The sequence below is a fragment of the Cricetulus griseus genome, chromosome 5 (assembly GCF_003668045.3).
Source record: "Cricetulus griseus strain 17A/GY chromosome 5, alternate assembly CriGri-PICRH-1.0, whole genome shotgun sequence".
Lineage (NCBI taxonomy): Eukaryota > Metazoa > Chordata > Mammalia > Rodentia > Cricetidae > Cricetulus > Cricetulus griseus.
In genome coordinates this window covers 177812113-177836775 of record NC_048598.1, presented here as the reverse complement: position 1 = coordinate 177836775, position 24663 = coordinate 177812113, and the positions used below count along the sequence as shown (strand labels likewise).

General features: G+C 43.6%; 2 gene segments (V, D, J or C); both read left to right on the top strand.

Moving 5' to 3' along the window:
- The first annotated feature begins 5132 nt into the window (after positions 1-5132).
- Positions 5133-5710, top strand: LOC118238975. The segment is given in 2 exon segments: positions 5133-5283; positions 5394-5710. Coding segments are annotated over 2 exon segments (468 nt in total).
- Positions 5711-14971: 9261 nt separating this feature from the next.
- On the top strand, positions 14972-24652 carry LOC113838716. The segment is given in 4 exon segments: positions 14972-15017; positions 15098-15396; positions 19801-19967; positions 24550-24652. Coding segments are annotated over 4 exon segments (615 nt in total).
- The last annotated feature ends 11 nt before the right edge of the window (positions 24653-24663 follow it).

The window sequence follows — 24663 nt, the reverse complement described above, 5'->3', positions numbered from 1 at the left end:
ACGCACACACAATTTGCCATCATAGATCACATTGTATCTATTGGTTACATCATTTGCAGAGCCAGATCATTTGGCTGAGAGCCACAGAAATTCTAACTTCAGTCTCTGCCAAGGGCATCTCACTGTACAAACTGCTAAGGACACCTATTTTTGTTACTTTTCTGTTGCTGTGAGAAAACACCACGACCAAGGCAATGTAAAAAACAAGCAATTAATTTTGCTTACAGATTCAGAGCTATGCAGTGGGCGACTGCTGGATAAAACCTTGATGACTTGAGCATCAGCCGAGTGATCATATCTTGATCTATGAGCAAGACCCAGTGGTCTCTGAAACAGCTCACGTCTTTAGAATCCCCAGAGATTTCCCAATGACACACTTTCCTCAACAAGGTCACAATCCTAACCTTTACAAACAGTTCAACCAAGTAAGAACCAAGGATTCAAATCTGGGAGCCTATGGGGACCACCTCACTTTCAGACCCTGAAGGATTCACGGTTTAGGTGATTAGTAAGGTCTGAGCAAGATGGAGGCTGGAAGGGAAGGTGGGACTTCTTCTTAGTGATACCAAGATGTGACTGACTCTGTCAACTGAATCTAGGTATGTTGGGGCAGCTGTAACAGAGTGGGTCCATGAAAAGTTTCCTATCAGATGTGATGTTCCATGATGTGTAAAGAAGCAAATCCCATAAGAATCAACTCATGGAACCTGGAAACTGATATTTTAGGGTCAGGTCATATCACAGGGACAGGGAGGAACCTGAAGTTTGCAGTAGCGTTTGGCCAGCTGCCCCCAAAGATCTGCTTCAATATCCTTGTTATTTTTAAGAACAGTTACATGGGCCGGGTAGTGGTGATGGTGCACTCATTTAATCCCAGCATATGGGAGGCAGAGGTCAGTCAATCTCTGTGAGTTGGAAGCCAGCCTGGTATACAGAGCAAGTTCCAGGACAGGTCTCAAAGATATGCAGGGACATCATGTCAGGAAAAATACAAGCAAACAAATGAACAAACACAGAGTAGCAATATTTACCCACAACTGAACAAATTTAAGAAACATTCCTAAAAGGATGTCCTCATCATACCCCTTCCCTAGTTTCTCAGGAACCTATGAAGAAGAGTGGATAGAATGATTCTAAGAACCAGAGGTTGTAGAAAACTTAAAGGAATCCGTGTTTTCCAGACACAACATGGCAGAAACACATGTGAACTCACAGAGTTGGTGACAGAATGAACAAAACCTATGGAAGCTAAAGCCACACAGTGTCCAAGCATGAAGGAGTGGAAGTGCAAACCACAGCACACTCTTAGCCATGAAGACATTCATATTGGACAGCACTGTGAGGACTTCAACCTTCTACAGTGGAGTGACACCAGGTACATCAGCCTCACACAGGGGAGGCCCCATGATAGGAAGTAATGACAACACAAAATGGACTTCTTTCGATTGTATTGTATTTAAATTTTGTTTCCATTTTTCTTCCTAAGTGATAGAACAGTTTAATGTGGATGGGTAGGGAGTTGGTAAAAACCCTGTGAGAAGTTAGGGGCTTCAGTTCCTCACAGTCAGGAGGGATTTGAAATGCATCACAAGGCAATCACCACACACACTGAATTTAATATTTTATATCTTCTCAAAATTTCATGTGACTGAGAACTACCATAATAACACAGGCAGACAGTTGTGGACTGCTCTTGACTGGGCAGGAAGATGAAGAGCAGAGAGGAGGCACAAACAGAAGTTTCAGACAAAGCAACCTGATGAGAACTGTGTCCATGGCTCCCTAGTGGCAGAGGGTTGAAGAAGGTTCCAAGTCTGTCAATGTCTGTAGAGCACACATTGGAAGACAGCCCATGAACCAGGTGTAAAGCACGCAGATGATTTGTCTCCTGTGCAGGCAATTATCTCTTCCTGTAATATGTGTTGTGAAATCACCTCTAAAAGTATTTTTGTATTATATTTTGTGGGAAACCAGCATCATGTGTCCCAGGCTTGCCTCACTAATGTTACAAATACAAGGAGTAGTTATAGTTCTTGATCCTACTGAACCACCCAGAATTCTAGGGTGTAATGCATGTACCATTACAGGGAATATTCTTGGTGTGGTTTTGAACCTACTAAGCAATCACTCATGCATTTTTATACTATTTTTATCTCTATTGACAATTAAAGAAACTCAGGAAACAAGGAGTTTGATTTTCATTGTCAATTCGTCGTTTTCATCCTCCGTTTTCTCCCTACCACCTTTCTTTTGGAGACTCCTGTTTTCTTTCAAAATCATTGTTTCTTTTTTAACTTATAAATATTTGTGTTTCTCTCTCTCTCTCTCTCTCTCTGTCTCTCTCTCTCTCTCTGTGTGTGTGTGTGTCTGTGTGTGTGTGTGTGTGTGTCTGTGTGTGTGTGTGTGTGTGTCTGTGTGTGTGTGTGTGTGTGTGTGTGTGTGTGTGTCTGTGTGTGTGTGTCTGTGTGTGTGTGTGTGTGTGTGTGTGTGTGTGTGTGTGTGTGTGTCTGTGTGTGTGTGTCTGTGTGTGTGTGTGTGTGTGTGTGTGTGTGTGTCTGTGTGTGTGTGTCTGTGTGTGTGTCTGTGTGTGTGTCTGTGTGTGTGTGTGTCTGTGTGTGTCTGTGTGTGTGTGTGTCTGTGTGTGTGTGTGTGTGTCTGTGTGTGTGTGTCTGTGTGTGTGTGTGTGTCTGTGTGTGTGTGTCTGTGTGTGTGTCTGTGTGTGTGTGTGTGTCTGTGTGTGTCTGTGTGTGTGTGTCTGTGTGTGTGTGTGTGTGTCTGTGTGTGTGTGTGTGTGTGTGTGTCTGTGTGTGTGTGTGTGTGTCTGTGTGTGTGTGTGTGTGTGTGTGTGTGTGTGTGTGTGTGTGTGTGTGTGTGTGTGTGTGTGTGTGTGTGTGTGTGTGTGTGTGTCTGTGTGTGTGTGTGTGTGTGTGTGTGTGTCTGTGTGTGTGTGTGTGTGTGTGTGTGTGTGTGTGTCTGTGTGTGTGTGTGTGTGTCTGTGTGTGTGTGTGTGTGTGTCTGTGTGTGTGTGTGTGTGTGTGTGTGTGTGTGTGTGTGTGTGTGTGTGTGTGTGTGTGTGTGTGTGTGTGTCTGTGTGTGTGTGTGTGTGTGTGTGTGTCTGTGTGTGTGTGTGTGTCTGTGTGTGTGTGTGTGTCTGTGTGTGTGTGTGTGTGTGTGTCTGTGTCTGTGTGTGTGTGTGTGTGTGTGTGTGTGTCTGTGTGTGTGTGTGTGTGTGTGTGTGTGTGTGTGTGTGTGTGTGTCTGTGTGTGTGTGTGTGTCTGTGTGTGTGTGTGTGTGTGTGTGTGTGTGTGTGTGTGTGATTTCTATATATCTAAATAATGAAATCCAATCTCACTTCATGTAATGTGTTTTCTGGTTTTATGGTATTGAAAAACTTAGACGTATTCTCTTGTCTCTTGAAGACTGTCTCTCTTGCTCTGGGCTCCTTAGTTGCCTAAAATCCTTTGACTAGAGCTGAGGCCTGGTAAACTCTCCTCCTTCCATGTTAGCGTGTCTGCTGTTTTCATTCTTGTTTGGCTCATGTTGCAAGAGCCTTGTTAGGTAGACTTGATGGACACATCTTCTCTCATATGTATAGGAGACATAATCTCAGAGAAGATTCACTCTTCTTAAGCTGTACACACTCTTTCTACTCCCTCTTCTACAACAATTCCTAAGCCTATGAGGCAGGAGATGGATTGTAGATGTATCAGTTGAGGCTTGGGCTTAACAACTCTGCATTTTATCTGCTGTGGTTTTCTGTCTTCAAAATTTGCAGACAAGTTTCCTTGATCAGTGGTGATAACAACAAGTATTTGGAAGTATGAAGATGAAGAGTTGGAGTGTAGTTAGAGATCATGCTAGTTAGTGGCAGTTAAATGTTTTCCTCCAAGATCTATGATGTGAGAAACCCGGGGTAGTTGACTAGGTTTCCAGCACCAGGCAGGATTTCCTTCTTAGAGGTAAGGATTTTAACCAAATGGTCAATTCATAGCATCTCCTAATACAGGTATTCCTAACCTGGATGCCAACATCTTTTACAGAAGCCTATGAATGCATCTTTCAACATTAAGTTTGAAAGAATTTGAGACAGCCTGGCTTGCGGGAACTCAAGTGTTTTCCCTATTCATTAACCTGAAATACAGTCTATGCCGCTAAGGAGGTGAAGCTTATAGGCACTAGCTGTGTGACACTTCCTTGAATTCATTTTTAATCATCAAAAGTCTATTTAAACTAACTTTATTACTATCAACTAGACAGTACAGCTTAAGAAGAAATCATCTTCATAATAATCCACAGGGAAATATCTCCAGTAGAATGGGATGTTTCCACCAGATAAACACACTACATTACAGGCAGTGGGGATCTCCCTACATCCATTTACACAATACCAGGTACCAGAGAACGATGGCAGAAGCAACCACGTAAAGGCGCAGTGGAAGCAAAAGACATTTTGGAATCTGTGGTCTCAGGTTTTTGCCTATCAGAGATTCACCCACCAGGGCTTCACCTCATGGTCAGGTGACACCTGAACTTCTCTTGCCACCTGCAGCTCCTCTGACAGGGCCACCTGCAGACAAGCAGAAATCAAAGCTCAGCTCCACCTTGAAGTTCAGATTCTCAGTCACTCCCCATTGCTAGGCACCAATAGGTAAACATGCAGCAAAGGAAAACAGAATTAGAGGAAAACATAAGAAATTCACAGAGTGTCTGGAAAAGGCTCATGCATGTGATTAGCTGAACACTGGAATTCAGGCATGTCACATGACCTCCATACAGAAAGGGGGTTCCCAAACTCAGGCAGCAGCTGCACACAAAGCTATAGCTATGCAGGGAGTTTTATGTTCATCAAGGCTGAGGTCCACACAGCAGTGCCAACTCCTACAGAAATAAGCACCACAGAGCAATGTCACTCTGGTTTGTAATCCCAGACACGGAGAATTGAGTTGAAATGAACAACAAAATGAGTCTCTTGCTTGTAAAAGAGATAATGGGAGATGATTATAAAACAGTCTAACTTAATACCATTTCCCCAACATTAACATCATGATCTGATTCCTCCAGCAAATTAACGAAAAACACAAGACCTGCCATCTCCAGGATCCACTACAGAGCTTGCTATAAAGCAGGAAGACATGCAAATGGCCCCTCTCTCTGCTCATGAAAGCAACTCAGTCCTGACCTTACAGCTCAGGCAGAGGGGCTCAACTGTGGATCCCAAGACTTCACTCAGGGATCAGCATGGAGTTGGGGCTGAGCTGCATTTTCTTGTTGCTCTTTTAAAAGGTAATTTATGGAGAGCAGTCGATGCTGACTGTGTGAGTGGACATTAATCTGAGGGACAATGGACATCTGTGATGATTTCTTGATCAGGATTACTTTGTTGTTGTTTTTAGGTGTCCAGTGTGAGGAGAAGCTGGTGGAGTCTGGGGGTGGCCTGGTGAAGCCTGGGGGATCCCTGAAACTCTCCTGTGCAGCCTCTGGATTCACCTTCAATAGCTACTGGATGACCTGGGTCCGCCAGGCTCCCGGCATGGGGCTGGAGTGGGTTGGAAATATTAAATATGATGGCAGTACCACAAACTATGCACCATCTGTGAAAGGCCGGTTCACCATCTCCAGGGACAATGCCAAGAACACTCTGTACCTGCAAATGAACAGTGTGAAGTCTGAGGACACTGCCACTTATTACTGTGCTAGACACACTGAGTGATCTCAGTGTGAACCCAGACATCAACCTCACTGTGAGGCCGCTCACGGCCACCAGGGGGCGCACAGCACACACCGAACACAGATCCATCCCAGGAGATGATGCAGACAGGGTTATATGAAGCACCCATCAGGTGTCTGGGCTGCACTTTTTCTTGCTGTTTTCTGGAAATTCTCTCACCACGTGTAATGTGAAGAGATACAGTGTCCTCAAAACATTACATGTTCTCTTTGTACTATTTTAAATATATGAAGCACAGTCCCCATAACAAGATGCAAACCGACAGCTATGAGGACATAAAGGACATTAACACAGTCACTGAAATCACATGATAAGGAATTCCTGTACTTTCCTGAGTCCTTTCTTACTCTAGGCACAGTCTTGTTCAGATTTCTGGATTATAATACTCATAAATTAGTGTTTAAGTGAAAACCAAGGGGAAGGTGGGGCCGAGATCATTACCATCAACCCTAGCAGGTCGGGAACCTTCCCTGAACCTTCCCTCCTCTCCTCTAACTGAGGACTGTGCGCTGTAATCCAGATGTGACCCAGATGTGCTTTTAGCTAACTCAGTTTATTACTGCATGACTTTCATCTCTGTTCATCGTGGAAATTTGTTTAAACTGATCCCTTCATTGTTGAAAGATGTGAATGAGTGTGGTAACTATGGTTTCAACACTGGGGGACAAACAGATTGGTCACTGAAGCTTAGGGACAGGTCATTTGTGCTGAACTGATGAACTTCATGTTCAATGAGAAACCCTATATTAAAGAAGGGTTATAAAGTGAGAGGGGAAAGTCAGTAAATACCAACTCTTGCCTCTGTATGTGTGTATACACACAAGCACACTCATCTGTGTACACAACTGCACAAGACCACAAGACTTTAAAACAGCACAGAAAGGGAGGCAGAGAGAGAGGAGAGAGAGAGAGAGAGAGAGAGGAAAGAGAGAGACAGAGAGAGTGAGTGAGAGAGAGAAATCCAGAGAGAGAGAGAGAGAGAGAGAGAGAGAGAGAGAGAGAGAGAGAATCCAGAGAGAGAAAGAAAGAAATTAGTAAGTGTACTTGAAGAAATAGTCTGAAGATCCAAAACGAAAGAGTCCGCATTTGGTTCATCAATTTGCCTCATTTTGGTGTTCCATAAAATAACAATTTTTGGAATTTCTACAAGAGTTTTTGCACAGGTAGTCCTTGCCTTATAGTCTATGATACTCTACTCCAGAAACCATCAATGGTTGAATGTCTGAACATGTGCGACATTTCCATGAAATACCATGTTGTCTCTCAACAGGTAGCATGCAGTTTCCATGTCACAGTGTAGATAAATCTGGAAGAGACTGAATGTGAAAAGAAACACAGACTATTATCTCATACATCACATTTCAGTCTCAGTGAGAATCAAGGATAGTAAATCCTAGAGAAGCACTGTTGAATGAGGACGGGACCTGGGAACATGGGTGTGCACAGGGGATGCATGGATTTCTTTGTGTCTGAAGTTATGTTAGGAAGTAGAGAACTGGGGACTCCCCAGCATTGCGAACGCTGTAATTGTCAGGTTTCTGCTCACATAAACAGTTGTTCATGTGAATTTCACTCAAACCTTGAACTTGATGAAGATAGGCAATTGAATGACAAACAGTGATTTGAAATGAAATTAATAAACCTATGAATGGTACAGTGAATACATCTGTACACTCCACGGAGAAACACACATTTGAATTCTGAATGAGGCTGTGAGTTCATGCCAGAGAGAGAGAGAATCACAGAGGACACAAGAGACAAAAATGTCCATTCTCTTGTCCTGTGTGAGATGTAGAGAGAAACTTCTAATTCCAAGTCTGTAAGCTATGTCACTGACTGTGACAGATCTGTGTCCCCTCAGACCAGAAATCATTTAGCATCATGATTGACATTATGACAAATATTGAAACATCTAACACAGGAGAGATCAATATCTGGAAAGAGCAACAGCTAAATGCTCAGTAGAGGAACTGTTTCACATGGAACAAGAAGTCAGTAATGCTTATGTAATTATCATGCTAATAGCAGAAGTAAACAACAATAATTTAAAGCATAGTCTGAAAGTATCAGAAAATTATGTAATTGTGAGGTCTTTTCTTCCCCGTTTCCAAGTCATGGATTGGCTGTGAGACAGGACTTTGTTCTGGATAAAGAGAGCTATCATGATGCTCTGACCATCAGCCTTGGGCCAGCATGCTGCAGGGAGTCAGTGTTCCATCAGGGGGAGAGAAATCAGGTGTGCCCTTGAGCAGGTGCACAGGAGGCCAGAGAGCACTTCCTGGGAGCCCTGGCTTCCTCTCCCAGCCCAGTATGCTGAAGAAAATGCAAGACCTTGGAGCTGGCATTTATTGACTTTAAATATAAATAGTCACAAGAAAAAAGAAGACTGCATTGCTCTTTAACATCACTGAACCTGTGAGGAAATCCCTGGGCCCTGTGAGCTGTGAGTTTCATCCTTCTCTGTCCTTCTTCCCTTTCTCCAGGATGCTCAGCATCTGAGAGAATTGAGATATCTGACCATGTCTCTGCTACAGGTTATGTTTTCTGTTGATGCTGTTATTAAAATTTTCAGAAAAAAATATGGCAGTATAAACTTGAAGCTGCCAATGTTGAATGAATAGAATATCAAATATGTGAGACAGGAGATTGACAGATTAGTAAAGTCAATGAAATACAACTCTCTTCGATGCAATTATAGACTGCATAACTGCCAGCCTGTAAATGACACATACTGTTCATTGCTGAATTCTCACAGTTCTCATCAGATGTGCAGCCTACTGAGGACCTGGGTCTTCTCATGTGGACTCCTTTCTATGGTGAGCAGAAGTGAACTTCCCTGAGGCATCCTGTGTACCTCATCATAGACTGGCTCTTCCCGAGACCCATAATTTAAGTCCTCCATCAGAGTCAGCTCCTGGTGAGGGAATGCAAATCTCTCCTGGCCCCACCCAAGCATAGGTTGAAAAGGCAAAGCTGGGCCTGGGCACTCACTGGTGTGCAGCCATGGCCCTGTTTGCTTCCTCATTCCTGCTGCTGATTGTGCCTGCATGTGAGTGCCATGGATTCCTACTGCATGATCTCCCATAATTCACTCTGAGCCAACCTTACCTTCTCCTTTTTCTCCCAGAGATGTCCTGTCCCAGGTTACCCTGAAGGAGTCTGGCTCTGGGCTGTTGCAGCCTTTCCAGACTCTCAGTCTGACCTGCTCTTTCTCTGGGTTTTCACTGAGCGCTTCTAGTATGGGTGTTGGCTGGATCTGCCAGCCCTCAGTGAAGGGTCTGGAGTGCTGTCACACATTTGGTAGGATGATAGGAATAGGTACAACCCATCCCTGAAGAGCCGGCTCACAATCTCCAAGGACACCTCCAACAACCAGGTATTCTTCAAGATCACCAGTGTGGACACAGCAGATACTGCCACATACTACTATGCTTGGAGAACACAGAGACACAGCCTGGGCTGACAGCTGTACAGTATCTCAGGCTGATTCTCAGCTCTGTGTCTTCCTTCTACAATCATGGGGTTCAGAGTGGGCAAACATTTCCTACTAGCCTCTGGGGTTTCATGTTCACTCTGAGTTTCAGATCCCTGGCTTCCTGTTATACAAACCAGGCCCCTTTTTAAAATTGTTTGGAAATGAGAATGTGTGTATTTGCATTTTGGGAAGATTAAAGGTGTGTGGTTCCTAATTCAGGTGGATCAGGGCTGTGGTTCCACTCAGTTTTTGGACTCAATTCCCCAGAAGGGCAGATTCCAAATTATTGTAACATTCACCTTCAGTAAACACCTGGATATGGAGAATATTGACATTTCTAGATAAACTTTTATAAATTGAGTCCATTGACCAAAGTGACTCCATGGAAACTACAAGATATCTCAGACTATGACCTCAGGCATTTGGTTTCTCTCCACAAACTGATGGTGACATCCTGTTACTGAAGACAACACATAAATATCTCACTGAACATGGAGGATTTGAGTTGGTGCCTAGTGCAGGCCTCAGCCCTACTGACTAAAGTTCATAGCCAGAGAACGTATGTGGCCTGCTCTCAGAGCACCATCTCCCTAACAGCACACTGTGGCCTACAATGGTGACCTGCTGATGAGATTGTATTTAAAGCCCATTCTATCAATGTAGCCCATGTCTGAAACTACTATTAAGTTTTAGAATCTGAGGCAAGGCAGGCTATAGGCTTATGGGAAAAACAAATGATTTGCTAAAGCAGTGGTTTTCAACCTGTGTGGTGGAAACACTTTGGGGATTGAACAACTATTTCACAGGGTCCTAGGACTCATTCCAGGGGTCACATATCAGATGTCCCAGATGTCCGTGAGGCAAAGCTCATTATCCATCCCTGAAATCTCTACTCAGCATCACCAGGCACATTACCAAGAAGATAAATAATAGTCGTAGTGAGGATCTGTGTATAAGAACTCATACAAGCCATTTCTGAGAACCAGCAGGGGCGCTGTGGATCCATCAATCTCTAAGAAGTAAAGGGCAGCAGAACCAGGTAATGATGTTGTGCATTGAGGAGATTTCAACAGGCTCTGTGGATTTCATTGCCAGTCTCAGTACATTCAGGGACCATGGTGTAGCTGACATCTGAGATCTCCATGCTGTGACACTGGAGAAGTTCTTTGTGGAGTAAAATCCATAATGAGGAATCAATATCAGTAAAGGTTAAGTGTATTTGAGCTTCAGGACCCTGAGCAACAATTTGGGAAAAGTGTCCCAGGTGTTCCCAGCTGACATCAGAGGTGAGCACATTCCTGCTGGTCACTGGTGTGGAATGGACAGCAGCCTCCACAGCTCTGGTCCAGTGTCTCATGTGGCCAAGATGGTAAATGCAACTTGTCAGCATTCAAATATGGTTGACCATGGGGAGTTTCAGGTGACCACTGAGCCCTTGAATTGTGGTTCACTTTAATGAACATAGATGTGGGAACTGGATTCTCACTGGGGTAGAAGAGCTCTGTCCACATAGGTTCTGGGATGAAAGAGGGAGAAGGGGAAAAAGCTAGAAATTAACGTGTGATATATCCAAGGAAAACTCTTGTTCACCTGCATAATCATTGCACCAGACATGCACATATTTTAATCCTACCATTAAATTAATTAAGGAGTTAAGCTAATAGTATCTATTTATATTCTCAAAGGTCCGAGAATCTTGAGAATTGAAAGAGGATGATGCCTCCATATTACTTAAGTAGGCGTGCACTCTTGTCCATTGCAACCTACGCTAGCCATCAGCGTCCCATGGACTGGAGTATGAAATGCAGCTCTATAGACAGATGTTGTGAAATGTCAAGACAAAACCATGGATCTATGAACTGTTGATTATCCAGACTTTTTGTTTTATAATAGCTTCCTAATTTACGTTTCTCTTGCTCCACAGTCCCTGCTTTGATATTTGATTACTCACAGTATCCCTGCTTTGATTTGTTTTGCCATATGGATTCTATATCCTCTACAGATATAGGATAACTTATGTTTCAGGATACTTATTTCAATATGGTCTTATAAAAACTCATATGATATTATTATTTTATCATTTTATTAGTTCTAGTTAGGGAACAAGCTTATTTCAAGTCCCTTCACCCTCTCCCTCCCCTCACCCCCAAATTCCTCCCCCACGCCCAGTCTACCCCCCACCCCATCTACCCACCACTCCCCAGGCAGGGTAGGGCCCTCAACTGGGGCTCTGCAAAGTCCACCAAGTCTTCCTATGCTGGTCCTGGGCCCTTCCCCATGTGTCCAGGGCCAGAGTGTAACCCTTCATATGGGTTGGGCTCTCAAAGTCCCTTCTTGCACCAGGGAAAAATACTAATCCACCACCAGAGGCTCCCTGGAGTGCAGAGGCCTCCTTATTGACATCCATGTTCAGGGGTCTGGATCAGTCTTGTACGGGCCTCCGGGACAGCATCTGGGGTCGATGTGCTCTCCCTTGTTCAGGTCAACTGTTCCTGTGGGTTTCTCCAACCTGGTACAGACCCCTTCGTTCTTCATTCCTCCCTCTCTTCAACTAAATTCCTGATTTCGGCTCATTGTATATCTGTGGATGTCTGTCTCTGTTTCCATCAGCCACTGGACGAGGGCTCTTTGAACAGTGTTTCTTCACCTTCTTCTACACCTATTATTCTTAGGTTTGGCTTTTTTACGGTGTCCCACATTTCCTGGATATTTGTGTTAGGGTTTTGTTGGACTTGAGGTTCTCTTTGGTTGATGAATGTATATCCTCTAGCGAGTCTTCAGTAGCTGAGATTCTCTCTTCCATCTCTTGAATCCTGTTGGATATGCTTGTATCTTTAGTTCCTGATCATTTATCCAAACTTTCCATTTCCAACATGGTCTCATTCTGTGTTTTCTTTATTGTGTGTATTTCAGCTTTCATGCTTTGAACTATTTCAAGAGCTTCCTTCACTTGCTTGGATGTTTTTTCTTGGCTTTTTTTAGATTCTTTAAGAGATTTATTTATTTCTTGAATTTTTTGGTTTGTCTTTTCCTCCAATTCGTTTAATTTTTTGTTTGCTTTCTCTTCTATTTCTTTAAGGGATTTTCTTGTTTCCTCTTTAAAGGTCTCTATCAACTTGCTGAGATAATTTTTGAGGACCATCTCATCTTCATGCTCTGTGTTGGGCTTTTCAGCTCTTTCTGGAGTGGAGTCCCTAGATTCTGGTGGTGTCATATTGGTCTTTCTGTTGTTGAGTGAAATCTTATTCTGTCTTCTCCCCATATCTTCTTTTAGTGGGTGCAGGTGGGTTCTCTCTATCTCCTCTTGTGGCCCAGTGGTGTGAGGGGGCTAGGAATTCAATGTCCACCACTGTAGATGATCTTGACGCTCATGGTAGTCTCCTCACTAGTTCCTAGTTCCTCGGTCGTTCGGCGGAATGGAAGAGTGGGGTGCTAGCAGATTTGGGGCACAGGGAGCTCCTCCCTGCCTGAGCGTGTCTGGCCCAAGCCCGCAGGCACAGGTGGGGGTGGGGGGATGGGGGTGGTCGGGGTGTATGCTGTTCTGGCCTGGGGTCGGGAGCTGGCAGAAACTCACTCACCTAGTTCCAGGTCAGTCAGCGGCGGAATGGAAGAGTGGGGTGCTAGCAGATTCGGGGCGCAGGGAGCTCCTCCCTGCCTGGGCATGTCTGGCCCAAGCAGGCAGGCACGGCGGGGGTGGGGGGATGGGGTTGGTCGGGGTGTTCTGGCCTGGGGTCCGGAGCTGGAAGAAACTCACTTACCTAGTTGCAGGTCAGTCGGCGGCGGTGGAATGGAAGCGATATTATTTATTAACTTGTTTAACATACTGCTGTTTCACTTTCCACTCCTCCAAATCCCTGACCATTTTCCCCGGACTCCCGATCCACTCCTCCATTTCTTTTCAGTGGAGGGCGAGCCTCCCATGGATATCAACAGACATGGTGTGTCACGTTGTTGACACAACTTAGCGTGAGGAAAAGGGTTGCAAAGTCAGCACAAGAGTCATAGACAGCCCCTGTTCCCACTTTTAGGAGTCCCACATGAAGACATGCTTACTGGCACATATATGCCGAGACCCTAGGTCAGTCCCCTGAATGCTCTGTGTGAGTCTTTACCACCCCATGTTCCTTGGTGCCTTGGCATTGGGGACGAATATCACAGGAAGACAGTAGGCTCTGGGGAAGGAAGGAGGTGGATTACCTTATAGTCCCCCTTAGGCAATTCTCTCAAGATCCAGGTGGATCTTTACTGTGAGAAACATCAGGCCTAGCTGATGGAGAGAGAAACGCAAGTCATTGAAGAAACAGAGAGCAGAAGGATGTGGCATGGAAGGAAAGAGCCCCACTGGGTGTTTTAGGGAGGTTACAGAGAGCCAGCACTACCTTTGTGATGGGCATGAGAGGGTGTCTATAGAATGTGGGCAAGGTCAGTCCTGGAGCAGTGAAATGGTAAATATGGGTCATCAAAATGTGTTATAACCATTGTTAAAGAAGAATCTTTATGCAGGAAATGTTATACCACTTTGCTGTGGCCTCAACCACATGTTGTTAATTCAACTAAATTCAACTAAAGGTAGGCGTTTACTGAACCTTTTACAACAATTATTAAATGATTATATTTTGGTTTCTCTTATCTTCAATTCCTAAGAATTAGTTTAATAATCCATGCAAAGTTAGCAGAAAAGTTTAGAAGTAGAGAGCACAATAAAGGAAGAGTGTAAATATATGGCTATGTAAAACCATGAAGTCAAACTTAATGGTCTGTTTTTTAAATTTCTTCTATCTTCTCTTTTCTCTGTTGGCACACAGTTTCATATAGACCAAGCATAATAACTTCAGTATAAGATTCTCCCACTCCAAGCTCTTGCTTATCATGTAATGGTGGGGATGTACACGGGGCTTCAGGAATGCAAAACAATACTCTAACAACTAAGCTACATGCCCGGGGCAATGATTGATACTTTGATATATACACCACTTGGTTCGTAATTTCATCTCAAACAGCTGCACCCTTATTTGTCCTCCCTAAGACTCCTGCCCATGAGCTGATAATATAGCAGGAAGACATGCAAATAATGTTCCCCACTCCCCATGAAAAGCAGCACTGATCCTACAGCTCTGACAGAGACACACAGCTCTGGACTCCCAGGTCCTCACATTCTGTGGTCATCACAGAACTCTCAGCGCTCAGCATGTAGATGAGACTGAGCTGGGTTTTCCTTGTTGTTCTTTTGAAAGGTAATTTATACACAACAAAAGATACTGTGTGAATGGTCTTGAGAGAGAGGGACAGTGAACATTTGTGAGAGTTTCCTGACAGGATTCTCTTTTCACAGGTGTCCAATGTGAGGTTCAGCTGGTGGAGTATGGCAGAGGCTTGATGCAGCCTGGAAAGTCCCTGAGTCACAAACACATTTCACACTGAGGTAGGTCAGCTGGCTCATGGACCATTCAGTGTGGCTCAGATTGAGGAACATGACAGTGGAGACTTCAGTCTCAGTGGGAAGGAGTCCGTCTGTGAAGAGCTTAGGGATGATTTAATGGATGTATTCAATAAGAGTGTGTTAAGACTGGTCAATCAGTGTCCTGCTGTCTGACTCAGAGGCTTCTGCCTTCTTCTCAGGCTGGATCAGGTCTTGATAATAACAGCTAACTGTCTCATGGATATGCAAATGACCTGAATTCGTGATGCTAAATACTGAGATGTCCATAGACCACAGCAACAGGTGACTAACCTCATCTCCACAGTCCCTGAGTGCATACATCCTGACCATGGGCTGGAGCTGGAGCTTGTTTTTCCTGGTAGCAGCAGCTACAGGTAAGAGGCACTCCAGTTCCAGGCCTGAGGACAGTAGAGGCTCAGGTGACAGTAGCATCCAGTTTTCCTTCTCTCCACAGGTGTCCAAGGCGAGATCCAATTGCAGCAGTCTGGGTCTCAGCTGGTAAGGTCTGGGTCCTCAGTGAAGGTGTCCTGCAAGGTTTCAGGCTACAACATCATCGAGTACTATATGCATTGGGTGAAGCAGAAGCCTGGACAGGGGCTGGAGTGGATGGGACGTCTCAACCCCAGAACTGGTAGCACAGACTACGCACAGAAGTTCCAAGGACGGGTCTCCATGACCAGTGTCACATCCTCCAGAACAGCCTACATGGAGCTCAGCAGCCTGACATCTGAGGACTCTTCAGTCTATTACTGTGTGAGAGACACAGTGTTGCAACCACATCCTGAGTGTGTCAGAAACCCTGGAGGAGCAGGAAGCAGAGACTGAGATGAGACAGAAGAGCAGCCTGGAGACTTACAAAGAAATAATGAACCTGACTGTCCTGTTGCAGCCTCCTCCTAACAGTCCTATGAGGTGTTTGTCATTTTTTCCAAATGACATCTGAAAATGACTGAGTGTGCCCTGCATTATACCACAAATTGATGGGATCTTTATCAGTGACCACCTCCATTGAAATGTGTATTCTTTAATGAAACAAAATATACGAAGCTGTGACAATTCATTATGGTGTGTGTGTGTGTGTGTGTGTGTGTGTGTGTGTGTGTGATCTAAATTAAAGACATTAGAATTGTTGATAAAGTAGCTGGGAATATACTATAATAAGAATTTGACTAGGAAAATAGATCAGCAATATCAGAACAAACATAAACAGATGTCAAAATTCAGTTTGATGTACTTAACAGCACACCGAATACTTTAGTAGAAGTTGTTACCAAAGATTTGTGAGGAGTCCCTTTACCTTTCCTCATAATTTCAATTCTAAGTAATCATTTATAAGTAAGTCTAATCCTGGATTGCTTTTGTTAGTTGTAATCACACTTTTTTATCAATTGAGAGATGAAGATGACCCAATTATCACACTGTGGAGTCCTCTGGTATAGAGTCTGTTACTCTCTCAGCATTCTGGGCTCCTGCTCACATAACACTGGGCCAGAGCAGGGGATCCTGAACTGATGATGGGAGAGGCCTTGATGTCATCAGGTGATCATTGCCTGTTTCCTGAAATTGGATTGTCTCTGCAGCACGTTTAGATTGACACTGAGTCCTCCATACAACACATACACACACACACACACACACACACACATCACACACACACACAACACACTCACTCACACCCACATCACACACACGACACACAACACACACAGCACGACACACACACACACATACACACACACACACACACACACACACACACACACACACACACGCACGCATGTACACAAAGGGAAAGATGAGAGAGAGAGTGAGAAAGAGAGAGAGACTGAGAGAGATTTTTGTTTTTAGAGATGTGAAGGGCCACTTATAACCCCCCTTGATTTATGACTCTAACTTTCACATATCTGTATCTAATGAATTCTCTATATCTGTGCTTTTTTGTTTTTCTTCTGTTTTCATTAGGAGAACACACATACCTTGTCTCTACAAAGGCTCAATGACATGAACAAATAATTCTGGCATTGATAGCATGGCTATATGTATTTTACTTACAGAAAGTTCCTGTCATCCAGGGTCAGTGTCCCCTCAATGTCCTGTGTGCAACATAAAGTTTCAGCAACATCATAAAATCTCTTACTCAGATATAAACCCCAGAGTCAGGATAGAAAGGGAAGAGGATTCCCATTATCTGTGAATTCCAGGGAACCATCCACAGAAAGATTAAAAGGGGTAAGAATGTTGGGTAGTTGTTATATTTGAACTGGATGGACCCATGCAAGTTGAATAGGGCTGACTTCTGTGGGGACACACTGGATCTCTCAAGGAGAGGTAAAGATTCCATCCTCCACAGAACTTCATCTATGGCTGCCATGATTCATCACAGTCACACAAGATTCCTAGGAGAACCGTCCTGAACTGAACATGAGTGCTGAGAGCGCATTAAACTGTCTACAAACATTTCAGGGCAATCCCTATATGGGGTGAGATTAATCAATTGGAGACCATGATCTGTCAAAGAAATTATAGAGGGACACAGTCCAATAGTGTATATTGTGATTTTCAAATGACAACATGTCCACATGATCACTGACATTGGTAAGTATTTTTGCCATGAGACATCAGAAAGTCAAAGCAAAATAATTTAGCTATGCACAGCCTGAGGGGTAAGTATAGAGGGGCCAGCAAGGGTGTTTCCTGAATCTACTCAGAGTTTACTCCTCTCAGTTAACCACATACAAGGCCCAGGAGACCATCTCCTACGGCAGTTAGAACCCTCCCCTAGAAGGATACAAGATCAGTTAGTTCCTAGATTTTATGTACTCTCCTGGGACTGCTACAGAAAAGGAAATGACGCAGTTCAAAGGCCCTCTCTGTCACCATGGAGACAGTACATCTCATTATAGGATAAATTCCTCAATTGGAAGCCAGGAATGGACAGTCTAATCTCATGGAGAGGCAACCTCAAGGTTCTTCATACTGAGTCTCACCCAATCAGGATAGAGTTTCATGTCCGGAGAGGGGACAGGACTGGAGGGATGGAGGGACACAAGATCACAGTCCAGAGTGGAGGCTCTAGATTTCTCTCTGTCTTTTCTTAGAGACACACATGGTTCCTTTATTAGTTTGAAAATGTTGAAAACTAGTGACCCTGATGTACAGTAGTGGGAATCAAAACACAGGCCTCACCAGATTAATAATTAATGCAAACAAATATTCAAATTTAAGTCACTTACAGAAAAGTAATAGTGTATGGAATTTACATATAATTTTCTTCAGTACTGGGTATCACACACCAGTTGTTTGCATGAATTAACACTAAGCTACATCCTTGAAACCAGTTTCTTCAATTCAATACCTAGATTCAAAATGCATAAAACTTTGCTAATCCTTCTAAAATTACCACACCTCTGTAGAGCTAATAAGAGAGAGTTGTGGCTGCAGCAAAAAAGAAAGGTAAATTAAAAATAAGACTGAATTATATCACAAATACATAGTAAATAATCAGTAATTACTTCTTTCCATATCACTTGACTTGTCTCTTTCCTTTGCTATAGGCATTCAAATGCCTAATTCTTCCACAACAAAACTCCTCATACAGAGCTGTAAATGCAAACAAGGCCTCTTTTTGCTCCTGAAAACCAGTGTAACCCTAACCCTGCAGATCCTGCTGAGGAGCCCAGCCCTGGATACATTGGCTTTCCCTTCAGTGTTAGCACTGAAGGAAAAACCACTCACAATGGAGCTATGCATAAGGGGAGATTTCCCTGTTACTTCTACATTTTTAATTAATTTTTGTGAATTTCTAACCAGAATTCTGTGCCAAATATTATCCCCGCTCAAATTCTTCGTGTATCCAAATATTGCTGACTCTCAAAATTCATGACTTCTCCAGCTTTAATCAATACTTTTCCAGTCTCTTTCTCTTCCTCTGCTGTGTGTGTGTGTGTGTGTGTGTGTGTGTGTGTGTGTGTGTGTGTGTGTATGTGAGTGTGTCATTGGGCTCAGTAGGTGGTGGTGGTGGGAGGAAGGCAAATGTTTGAGGATTTTCAGAAGAGTATGATGTGGCTGAAAGGACATTGTCCCATTGTCTGTTAAGGTGGTCACAGAAGAGCTGGCAGCACCTTTGTGATGGGGGAAGAGCAGGACTCTAGGGTAGGTGGGGAAGGTCAGCCCTGGAGGAGCAAATTGCTAAATATGGCCATCAAAATGTGTGTTTATCATTGATAAAGAATGTTCTCAGGGTTCATATTTACATAGACATTCTATTATTTTTTGGAGGATCATTCATGGACTTTATGCCTGATATGTTGTACCACTCAGCTATGGCTTCAGCAAAATGTGTTAATTCAGTGTAATATATGCATTCATTATTCACAGACCCTAACCAAATGACTTTGGTTAGGTTTTGTTTCTCTGAATTTCCAATTAAAAATTGGAATTAAAAAATTAAAAATTAAAAAATTAAAAAAATGTAATTATTTACCAAAGTTAGGAAAAGAGCTTACCAACACAGAGAACACTGAAGTAGGGCTGAAAACTTACATTTTCTTTAAAACCTAAAATGATACTAAGTAAAATCAATTTTTTTCCTCATTCATTCTTTCTTCACTCTTCTTCCTGACAAACAGCTCCATACAGACCACACACAACTCAAAATTTTCATTCCCCTGCCCCATCCTCTTGCCTATCATGCAGTCCTGGGAATAAACATAGGGCTTCAAAAATGCAAGACAATCCTCTACCAACTAGGCTATGTCCCTGGACAGTAAGTGATGCTTTGATACCATAAACTCCACTTTGGTCTTTATTTCATCTCAGACATTTGCACCCTTATTTGTCTCCACTAAGCTCCTGCCCCTGAGTTCATGACACAGCAGGAAGACATGCAAATTATGCCCCCCTCTGCCCATGAAAACCTGTCCTGACCCTACAGACATGACAGAGGCACCGAGCTCTGGACTCACAGGTCCTCCCATTCTGTGGTCATCATTGAACACTCAATACTCACCATGGATTTGATACTGAGCTGGGTTTCCCTTGTTACTCTCTTCTAAGGTAATTTATACATTAGGAGAGATACTAAGTATTTGGGGAAAAGGAAGTGAGAGGGTTATTGGGCATCTGTGATTGTGTACTGACAGAATTCTCTGTTTGCAGGCATCCAGTGTGAGGTTCAGCTGGTGGAGTCAGGGCAGAGGCTTGGTGCAGCCTGGAAAGTCCCTGACACTCTCCTTTGCAGCCTCTGGATTCACCCCGAGTGAAGTCTGCAGTATTGGTGATGATTTTTCCCTCATGAGACTCAGACAAAGACTCAGTGGTATCCGGTTAGGACAGTGCTTGCATTAGGGGAATCACAGGGGAGGTGAGGCCACACTCTGTGACCCACACACCCTAACAGGTCTCAAGTATTCTACTTTCCCTGAGAACTGTGCACATTAGGCACCAATGTGACCCATTTGTATTTTACCTGATGCAGTTACTTAACATATAACTTACATTATGGTGTCTCCTGATGTATATTTTTTCATCCAGCTTCTCTCCTTTGTTTAAAACAGACATGAGCCACTTATAGGAAACTCAGCTGAGGCCTAGGCTGTAATTGTGTGGGACTTAGGGAAGGCTATTTGTGAATTAAAAAAAGAATTAAAATTTAAAGGAACACAATTGACCCCAGTTGTTTTTGGAGGAGAAAGTTTATTATATCATTGTGGGAAAGCATAGCCAGGTGTGTGAACATCTGGGGAGTCCAGAGTGGACACTACCCTGAGTCATGTGAGGAGTGAGAGGAGCCAGGAGGGGAGGGATGCCAGGGGAAGAAGGTGAAGGATCCAGGATACCCAAAAGAGATGAAAAGGACCAGGTAACTTGAAACAGTTGGGTGATACACAGAAGAGCAGCTCAGGTAGGGAAGGCCAGCCCAGGGCTGGAATGCTTAGGGTAGATGAAAGGATAAGCCAGCCAGGAGGACCCTGTTACAGGTAGGGCTGAGGGAGGCAGGGAGAACCTGGTGTCCAGTTTCTGCCTTGATAATGTGAATAGGCACCTTTGCCATTTGTCCCTTGTTTGAAACCTAACATCCCAGACATTTGTTGACAACAAACAAATGATTAGGTGAAATTTTCTCTGTGACTACTTCCTGCTGACATGGAGACATCATTGTTGGGAGGTGTAATGGTTCATGAAATCTGAATAAAGGGAAGTCAGGTATTTATTTCATATTTACTCATGAATTAAGAAATGAAATAGAGAAACACTGAGGCCTTCTGCCCAGAGTTCTGCAAGCTGAGACTTGATTTGGAATCACCACCAAAGACAAGAGCTCCCTTCCAATTCTGCATACAGCACCTGAGACTCCAAGAGGAAGGGGCTGGTTCCTCAAAGGCTATTGGGTGGATGAGTTCCCACAAGTGGGTGGAACCAAAGAGGCTGGAATGTTGGCTGTGTCCAGGCCTTCCAGGCTCTGAGGAAACTTTTAGGGCTAGAGACGTGTGAGCATCAGTTGGGGCAATTTGTGAGGCAGGACTGCCTGGGATGAGCCAATTTGATCTTGTCCCAGGATGCAGATATTTTGAAGGAACACCTAGAGGTAGTTGCTGGAGCAATCTGCATTTGATTTTAAATATAATGCAACAAACAGACTAGGGGGCCAGGAAGTGGTGGCAAAGTTCTTTAATCCCAGCACTCGGGAGGCAGAGAAAGGCAGAGCTGGAGGCTATCCTTGTCTACAAGAGCTAGTTCCAGGATATCCTCCAAAGCCACAGAGAAACCCTGTCTCAAAAAAAGTAGACTAGGGAGAAGTTGTAAAATAAGAAGTTTAGGGAAATTTTTATCTGGGTGTACATTTGAAACTTTTCAGCCATGGACCTCGTGTTTGATGGGAGGGACCGTACAATGAGAGAGAGAGAGAGAGAGAGAGGAGAGAGAGAGAGAGAGAGAGAGAGAGAGAGAGAGAGAGAGAGACAGAGAGAGACAGAGACAGAGACAGAGACAGAGACAGAGACAGAGACAGAGACAGAGACAGAGACAGAGAAGGATAGCCCACTCTCAGGCTTAGGGAAAGTAAACAGGTATTCCTGGCGAACACAGAGAAGCAGAGATGTCCTGAAAGGTTATCTGATGGAGGGGTTGCTTGGTTCATCAGGAACTGGAAGGCACAAAGTGTCTTAGGAGCCAAGGACTCTGACCAGAAAACCTAAGACAGTTGCTAGATCAACTCCATGATTCCAAGCAAAATGAGATTGGTCTAGCAATAAAATGATGATTAATTTCCAAAGGTATTATAAGATTTTAGTTTTCTGAGAGAAAAAGTTTCCCACAGGCCTTGGCCCAGGACAAGGAAATTGGCTCCAACCTGAGGGCAGACAAACAATCCTTTTTGGATCACACCTGACCAACAGACAATCGGGGACTTTTCAGGGTACATTCTGTGGTTTTTCCTTTGTAGAAAAGCAGGTCACACCTGGGTGACCACTCTAACATGAGATCATACTTTGTAATCAATCACTTTGTGCCCCTTGCCTGCATGTTGATCTGCGGTTTTTTCCTATATAAGGAGCTTGCACCCCATGCTGGGGCACGCAGCTTTCCCAGTATTCCTGACACCCGAATGCACATTCGTTCAATAAACTCTCTTGCTTTTACAGCTCTTGGTCTGGTTTCTGAGTCTCGGGGGCTCCTTGGGATCCTGTGGCCCTTAGGGGTCTGGGGTCTTTCAGTATAGTGATTTAGCATGCCATAATTCTCTGTAGTCACTCTGTAGTAGTAGTGGGTAGTGATGAGCTGGATCCAAATGCCAGCAGAGAAGACCCTAGTGTGAGAGGAACATTAGGAATGATAGAGGCTCCACTTACAATCAATCTCTGTCACATCCATTCAGTGCTTCCAGGAAAACAAGAGCCTCTTCTTCCTGAAGCTGAGCTCTGTGAACTCAAGCTACACTGTGAAAGTTGAACTTAAGAGAAGATATAGAATCTGTGAGGTTAAGATATCTTTAATAGATAAAAGCCAGCTAAACGCAAGCCAGAGTGTGCCAGGAGCAGCAAGGCGAGGGAGGCCAAAGAGAGGACCCCATGTGCCTTGTCTCTCCCTTTAAACCCTATCCGACATCACCCTGACATCACCTTGACCATGCCCATGTTGGGCGTGGTGGGGCACACCTGTAGCCAGCTTCTAGTAGGCGTGGCTTACAGTGTCCTCCATAATTCTCCTTTTAGTCTAAAAGAGGATTAAAGCTTAACAGTGCAAAGTATCCAAAATTAACAATAATAAAAATGAAATACAAGAAGATACAACAATCTGCTTATGTCACATCCTAACTATGTCTACATCAGCTAAACCCTAAAGTCATCTGAAAAGAGGTGTCCAAGCCTGAACACCTCCTTCCAATCCCAACCTTAAACAATAGGAAGCTATCCCTAACTAGGTGTTCACTACCCTAATAGACAATAATGGGGTAAGGGGGGTAGCATTCTTCAAGTTACTTCCTGCTGAAATGGGACAGCTGCAGCCTAGTGGGGTCCTGTGGGAAGAAAATGTTAGTATAGTGAAAGTCTCTAATGGATTATATCGAGTCCATGTTATGTGGGATTTGCTTGACTGAAGATCTAGGTTGAAATCCTCAACTTGATGGAAGTCAGCCCCCGAAGCTCTGGTCGGAGTGTCAGTTGAAATGGAGTAAGTTGGATCCAGTGCAGTCGAGGAGGTGTGGCCCATTTTCTTTCCAGGGTGTCCAGGGATTGCTGTCAGGCGGGTCTTCATTGGCTGTGTGGGACTCAAACATAAGTGTTAGCAGAGAAATGTTTGCTTGTACGTGTATGCTTACTAGGAAAGGCAACCGTGGGAAAATGACGATTATGAGAGGGTGCACATCTTGAAAGAACAAGCCAAGACAAGGAACACTCCCCAAATTCATCTCTCATTCTGTATTACATGAATTTGCTTCTTGATACAATACAGAAACTCTAAAGTGTAGCTAAACAATGTGCTTGGATTTTAGAGGAGGAATGCCAAATCCAACTCTAAATCCAGCATTGGTTTACTTTTATAGGGACTAGGAAATAAAGAGAAATAGAGTTCTTTGAGAGACAGCTGTGAAGTTTACCGTATGGCACGTTCCTTTTGTTTGATGGTTATAGCTACATTCTCTTCTCAAGACAAGACATACTAACTTTCAGTGGTGCTCAGGACCAGCAGGGGTCACAGTGGAGCCAAAAATCAGCAGGAAAGAAATGAGATGAGGAGACAAGGGGACTCCATAGTCTCTGTGGACTCCTTTTAAAAGTCTGTTACCTGAACAAAACTTATTACAGGTGGTATGTGAAGTCTACAATATTCAAACATAGTAAAAATTCTTTGTTAAATATTGCACTTTTTGTTTTAATAAGATTTATTTATGTTTAATATTTGGAAAACATTTTTCTATAACATTTTTAGATGACAATTTCATTGCCCATTTCCTCCCTGATCTTTATTACTTCCTTTCCACTCAACAACACAACCTTTGTTTATCTCTATAAAAATCCAACACATAGATAAAAAAGGATGAAACACCACACACACACTCTCTCACACACACAGACAGAGAGACAGACACACACAGGAAACACACAGCTGTAACCAGCTAGATAAGCAAATATTGTTTATCCATGGGGGAAGAGTACAAATTCTCCTAATTTAGGAGATTTAAAAATATCAAATCATAGTTATTTCCCCCACCTGAAACCAATTTTTTCACCAAGAGGACCAAAAGTCCCAGGTTGGGATTCTATTTGTAAATTGAGAGATTAGGCCTTGATTCACAGGGTCTGCACAGGTCTCAGGAATGGCTGCTTCCTCAGACAGGATGAGGATTTGGACCTCAGCATCCTGCTACCTGAACTAGGTGTCTTCTAACTCCTTCTTCTCCAGCTGGACTCGGTCCTTAAATAAGAAGCACCCTGCTCATGAATATGCAAATGATGTGAGTCTATGTGGTAAATACAGGGATGTCCACACCAACAACAACACATGATCAGTGTCCTC